The sequence below is a fragment of the Macrobrachium rosenbergii genome, chromosome 54 (genome assembly GCF_040412425.1).
Source record: "Macrobrachium rosenbergii isolate ZJJX-2024 chromosome 54, ASM4041242v1, whole genome shotgun sequence".
Taxonomy (NCBI): domain Eukaryota; kingdom Metazoa; phylum Arthropoda; class Malacostraca; order Decapoda; family Palaemonidae; genus Macrobrachium; species Macrobrachium rosenbergii.
Genome location: NC_089794.1, coordinates 20020725 through 20027602, shown reverse-complemented (window position 1 = coordinate 20027602; position 6878 = coordinate 20020725). Strand labels below are relative to the sequence as shown.

The 6878-nt window shown below is 38.3% G+C and overlaps 1 protein-coding gene across 1 annotated transcript in view; it reads left to right on the top strand.

Annotated features, from left to right (window-relative positions):
- Positions 1–6493, top strand: part of LOC136834836 (uncharacterized) — a 104936-nt gene extending 98443 nt beyond the window's left edge. Inside the window, exon 3 of the mRNA XM_067097613.1 lies at positions 5020–6493. Within this exon, the coding sequence (XP_066953714.1) occupies positions 5020–5082 (63 nt within the window). The 3' untranslated portion in view covers positions 5083–6493. The remainder of the gene's footprint in view (positions 1–5019) is intronic.
- Positions 6494–6878: the final 385 nt, after the last annotated feature.

The following is a 6878-nucleotide window of genomic DNA, read 5'->3' as shown; positions in this document are numbered from 1 at the left end:
TCCCTTCAAAGACAGCCTACAAAATGCATCCCCCATCTGGCCAATGGAATATCCCCCACAAAGACAACTCACCCACAAAGACATCAGATGTCACACTTACAAAAATATTCCCCCACAACATATTATCCCAAAAGACGTCTCCCCCACAAAGACAACTCCTCGTCAAAGATAGCTCCCTTACAAAGACATCTTCACTATAGAGGTAGATTCCCCACAAAGACAACTCACCAACAAAGACTTATCCTATACAAAAACATCTCCCCCACAAAGACAACTCACCACCAAAGACATGACCTTTGCAAAAACATCTCCACCTCATAGGCAGCTCCCCCCACAAAGACATCTTCCCCACAAAGAAAACTTCCCAACAAAGACTTGTCCTTTACAAAAAAATCTCTACCACAAAGGCAGCTCCCCCCACAAAGACAACTCCTCAATAAAGACATCTCCCCCAAAAAAAGAATCTTCCCCACAAAGACATCCTCTATAAAAAAAATATCTCCCGCAAAGACGTTTCCACACAAAGATATCTCAACCATAAAGGCATCTTACCCACAAAGACATCGTCTGTAAAAAAATCCCCCACAAAGACATCCTCTTTAAAAATATATCCCCCACAAAGAAATCCTCTTTAAAAACATCTCCCCCACAAAGACATCCTCTGAAAAAAATATCCCCCACAAAGACATCCTCTGTAAAAAAAAAAAATACCCACAAAGACATCCTCTAAAAAAAATATCCCCCCAAAGACATCCTCTGTAAAAAAAAAAAAAGATCCCCCACAAAGACATCCTATGTCAAAAAAAGATCCCACAAAGACATCCTCTGTGAAAAAAATATCCCCCACAAAGGAATCCTTTGTATAAAAAAATATCCCCCACAAAGACATCCCTTGTAACAAAATATCCCCCGCAAAGACACACTCTTTAAAAACATCTCCCCCACAAAGACATCCTTTGTGAAAAAAATATCCCCCACAAAGACATCCCTTGTGACAAAATATCCCCTACAAAGACATACTCTTTAAAAACATCTCCCCCCACAAAGCCCGCCTCCTTTGGCCTTTCAAGAAGAAGAAAAAGCGACCGTCTTTCTCAGCCGAAGACGTCACTTCTCTGTTTTCGTAATATCACATGTAGGTCACTCCCCTTTTTTTTTTATTTCCTTATTTCTATGTCTCTTCTCCGAAGATTATCCTGTTTCTCCTTCTTACCTCCTTTATATTCTCTTTTTCTTTCTTCAGTCTGCTTCGTTGTTCGGTTTTCGTTTCTTTAATTCTCTGCTTATTTTTCCTTTCCTATTTTTCATTTTCTATTTTTCCTTTTCCTCATTTCCGTTCATTTTCTCTTGCCACTTTTTCCACCTCGTTTCTCTTTGTATGGCTTTCCTTCTGCCCTTCGTCTTTCTTCTTATCTCTCCTACATCCTTCTCCTCTTTTATTTCCATTCTCAGTCTCTTTACTTTTCTTTCGAAACATCTCAACACAAAATTTTTCTGTCGGTCCTTCTTATTCTTTCAATCCTCCATTTATCTGTCTGTTTTCTTTCTCCTCCACCGAAGGTCTTTTCCTTCGTATCCTTTCTTTTGTCCACTCTTTTCTGTCCATCCTTCTTATTCTTAGAATTCCCTCATCTCCATTTTTCTTCGGTTCGTTTTCGGTAATTCTCTCATTTCCTTATTTCTATTTTCTTCTCGTTTATCTTTCTACTACTCCTACAACTCCCTCTTCTTCACTGTCACTTCTTTCTTTATCTATTGTCTATCCCTTCCACCCTTCTACATCCTCCTTGTCTATCCTTCCACCCTTCTACATTCTTCTCGTCTGTCCCTTCTACCTTTCCCCTTCTCCCTCCCCACTTCTTGTGCCCCTCTTTTCATATTGTCTCACTGCACATCAATTCTCCATTTCTCTCCCCAACTTTGGCCCCCAGCCAAGGGAAATTCACCAGACTATATCACTGTTGGCCTGGTAAAGGAAGGAAAAAAAATCGAAAGTTAAAAAAAAAATAAGATTTTCGTGATTATTGCCTATACGTTCCCTTGAAAAATCAAAAATGAATAATGCATGTTTCCGTCATTTTTGCTTGTGCGTTTTGTTAGAATATCAAAAATATTAAAAATTATTATTTTCGAATTATTGCCTATTCGATTCGTTAGGAAAAATGAATCCATGACGGTTTCCGTCATTTTTTGCTTATCCATTTTGTTCAAATGTCAAAATTAACAAAGAAGTTTCCTTAATCGTTTCCTGTTCATTTCATTAAAATAGCAACAATTAACAATACAGTTATTGCTGATTCGTTTTGTTATAAAGTCTGAAAAGCAAGACAGAATTTTTTCGTAAATTGTTTAAATTTAATTATAAAACTTTAAAAATCTTAGGTTCCTAAACATATTGGAGATTGATTCTTTTTTTATAAAAAGAAAGTTAAAAAAAAACAAATTAAGGTTTCCTTAATCATTGCCTTTTCATCCCGATAAAAACTCGAAAATCACAAAAGATTCGTTTGTTAAAAATATGAAAATCAAAACGCTAAAGCTACGGCGTCCGTAATTATCAATTTTCCTACAAATGAAACAACTACAGTTTTCGTATTGATTTGTAGATTCCTTCGGCTACAAACGAAAAAAGCTTCTTTGATTCATGAGATGAAAGACTCTCAGACAGTGAAAAGTAAAGTTCTGGCAATTGTTTCCGATTCTTTTTGTGACAAATGAACTCAAAATACGTGAAAACTAAAAAAAAAAAAAATTTAAAAATCATTTTGGTAATTATAGCCAATTTGTTCTGGCATGACAAAGAATGCAATTGAATTTCTAAATTTTCGAAAGTGCAGTCACTTGATTTCATTATAGAATAGAACAGGAAATAACTAATTTTTTTCTGAAAAGATAAAATGTGAATAACAGTTTCATATTTAAGTCCATATTGTTGTTGGGTTTTCCTACGAAACTGAGTTTTTCGTCACTGTAATCGATTTATATTATTAATAAACATTTCGATATTGGAGTAAAACTGTAACTCATTTATGCTTTGTTTACGAAAGCTCAAAACTCAAAAGCGAGGCGAGCACACGCAGGCAACGCCATCTGTTGACGGAAAGATCAAAAGAATCGCTGGAAAGGAGAACAGTTATGATCGATTCTACAGAAAGGAGAAAGAAGAAGAGTTTCTAAACAATCATTTTCTTTTCAAGCCCGACAAAGAGAGAGAGAGAGAGAGAGAGAGAGAGAGAGAGAGAGAGAGAGCAATTGTATTAGGCTTTTGTTCACGATGAGATCATTCGTTATGCAATACAGCCAGTTATTATACCCTCTCTCTCTCTCTCTCTCTCTCTCTCTCTCTCTCTCTCTCTCTCTCTCTCTGTTGTACTGTTCGCTTTCCTAGTTATTATTATTCTCTCTCTCTCTCTCTCTCTCTCTCTCTCTCTCTCTCTCTCTCTCTCTCTCTCTCTCTCTCTCTCTCTCTCTCTCTCTCTTTGTGTGTGTTATGCTGTTTGCTTTCCTCAACGATATCATTGGTTTGATACTACAGCTAGCTATTATTCTCTCTCTCTCTCTCTCTCTCTCTCTCTCTCTCTCTCTCTCTCTCTCTCTCTCTCTCTCTCTCTCTCTTATGCTGTTATGCTGTTTGCATTCCCTGACGAGATAAACTGATTCAGACTGATTGCTTCATTTCGGAATTGTGAGATTATATTACGTCCACGTTATTTTGAGTCCGAATTACTTATGCGTTATGGAATGTGACTTGTAATGTTTTCAGATTTCGTCGTTCTCTTGCATTATTAGAGATAATTATTCTCCATTATCTATTTATAAAAAAAAAAAATTACAATTCCTCGAAATTTTGCTCTTTAAGAAGCCGAACTTTGATTTCAGTAGATGCCTCAATTTCTTCGAGATAGAGAGCTCTAGTGGGCACCATATTCTTAGGAAGCTTGAATTTCAAGTCAGTGGCCCCTATGAATAGGGTTAATCTCCTGAATAATAATAATGATAATAATAATAATAATAATAATAATAATAATAATAATAATAATAATAATAATAATAATAATAATAACAGATGACCATAACTTGCGAATGACAGTTCCGAAGCCCCACCTGTGTTACCGCAGTACCAAACATCACCAAAAAACACACTCGCAATTGAAAGTCAGTGAAATGGGTTCTCCTTGGGTCCTGCACACCAAACAGAATGTTCTGCTTTCACATTTTTTTTTGTCGACCTGCCTGGTGAATCTAGTCAGGAGATTTCTTGTCTGTCATTTTGTCATCATTATGGATAAAATATCTTTGATATCCTTCAAATAATATGATTGGATATCTGTTGCTTGAGACAGGTTAAGGCGTTTCCTTTAAGTTAATCTCTGTTAAGTTAAGGGCTGGTATATAATTTCTGTTTAAGAGCATTTTTCTAAAAAAAATTTTCATTTAACTCGTTAACCTTTCTTTTTTTTTGCCATTTCTGGGTAAATCATTAATCATTTTTCGTTCATTTTTCCAATCTCAGTTTTATCATGAATCAGTTTCCATTTACTTTACCGAGTGTTCTATTTTTATCATTCCTCATAGATTCATTCATCTTTCTTTACCTGACTTCCCATTCTCAGATTAATCATTGATCATTAAAATGTAATTTCCATTCCCAGCTCAGGTATTAATCATTCAGCTTTCCATTCTCAAACTCATTATTAATCGCAAACCATCCTATTTCCCCAAAATAAAATTAAGCATGAATCATTAACAAAGCATTCTAATATTTCAGGTTAATTATTCATCTCCCTATCTTATCTCGTCCACTCTCAAGTAATTCATTAATCAACAACCATCCATTTTACCATTTGTAAATAGACCAGGAATATCTCTCTATTCCCCAATCCACTCTCAAGCCAATCACCAATCAAGAATCATTCTGTTTTCCATTTATGATTAGGTGACGAATCGTCTCACCCCTTTGCAATTAGGTGACGAATCGTCTCCCCCCTACAATCATTCTTCTTCTCTTTCTCTTTCCAGACGAAAGCGCACCTGGACGTTCTTGCAGACGCCATCATAAGGTGGGCGCGAGGAGGCAAATGATCACGGTGAGGCCTCTGAGCCTACATCACCTACACCACCACAACCACCTTCCCACCTTCCCTCCCCCTTCCTCCCTCTCCCTCTCCCCCCTCCCCTAACCTAATTCACCTCCTACTCCGACTCTTAGCCCCTTCTGAGACTCCTCCTCCTTCCAGACCCTCCCACTCCACGCAATAGCCGCCTGTCGACCCAGCCTCTGTCTCCACCTACACGCCTCCTCCTCCTCCTCCTCCTCCTCCTCACCCACTCCTCCTCCGCCCTCAACCATAATTCCTCCTCCTCCTCCTCCTCCTCCTCTCACTTCCAGTCCTCCTCCTCCTCCTCCTCCTCCAGAATGACATCAAGGGCGCCTCGTTCAACATCCACTACACACGGGGCGATAACCGAAATCTCGTCTCGAAACCTCAAGTCTCGTCACTGTGTTTTTATTAGACTCCTCGCCGAGTGAGTGAGTGTTGTGACGCGCCGGCAACAACAACATCCACCCCCGATTTCGAAAGAAGAAGAAGAAGAAGATGCGGATGAGTAAACAAAAGGCAGCAGCACTTTTACCAGAAGGCGGTATACGTTTTTGCCCGAAATCCAACGGCGGCATCTCAGTCTATAAAAGAGAAGAATGCAGCAGGAGAGAAAGAGAACAGAAAGGATGAGAATAGAGATAAATGAGAGTAGAGATGAATCGAGAGATCCTTAGATAAGGATCAGAAGAAGACAAAAAAAGACGGTTTTAATCGTCCTCTCATTGGTTCTTCGACTGTCTTGTTGAAAGTGGAATTCTTTTTTCTTTTTTTTTAGAGAGAGAGAGAGAGAGAGAGAGAGAGAGAGAGAGAGAGAGAGAGAGAGAGAGAGAGAGAGAGAGAGAGAGAATGCATGCATGTACCTGTTTACTCCATTAAATTGCAGTAAAAAGAGAGAAATTCCAATCGACATAAATCATACAGTTAAGAAATCCAAGACAAAGAAATCATAATTTTGTGTATGTGTGTTTTAAGAGAGAGAGAGAGAGAGAGAGAGAGAGAGAGAGAGAGAGAGAGAGGTCAATTTTCTGGAAGTGGCACGGTCTTCTGGTGACCGAACGGAACGGAAGGTGAAAGTGAAGAGAAAGTTTCGACAAGGGGGTGTGGGCCAGAGGTGGCATGACCTTAGATGACCTTTCAACCACATCCTTGAGCACTTGATGACCTAATGACCCCGACCTGAGCCACGGGGTGCACTAGGTCAATCGCTGGGTTCCTGGATCAGTCTTTTAAGGAGAGAGGCAGAGAGACAGGATGAGACTCGATACAAGACGCAAAAAATAAAAATTAAGAAAATGAGGAGAAACGAAATCTTATAAATAAAAGAGACGCGAAGAAGATGAAAAGGAAAACAAGCTTACAAATAAAAGAAGAAGATTTAAAGATAAATAAAAGAAGGAAGAAATTAATAAAAGCACTTATATTCTCCCCCTACCCCAGTACCTTAATTCTAACACCCCCCCTGAGACCCCACCCCTCACAAGAAAACAATGGATTATGATGATATGTTATAATGATATGATAAGTTCTACGATGACACCATCAATTTGGCGAGAATGAGTGACGAAATACTCTCTAAATAACGGAATAAGAAAGACCACCGCCCCCCTCAACTACTTGCAAGATAAAAAAAAAAAAAAACAATTGACTTGAGCCAACCATCATATGACGTCAGACTGGAAAGATAAAAAAAAAAGCGTGAAAACATAAAAAAAAAAAAATCACCATCGGATTCAAAACGACAAAAAAACAACAAAAAAACTCTAACCAAATGAGGTA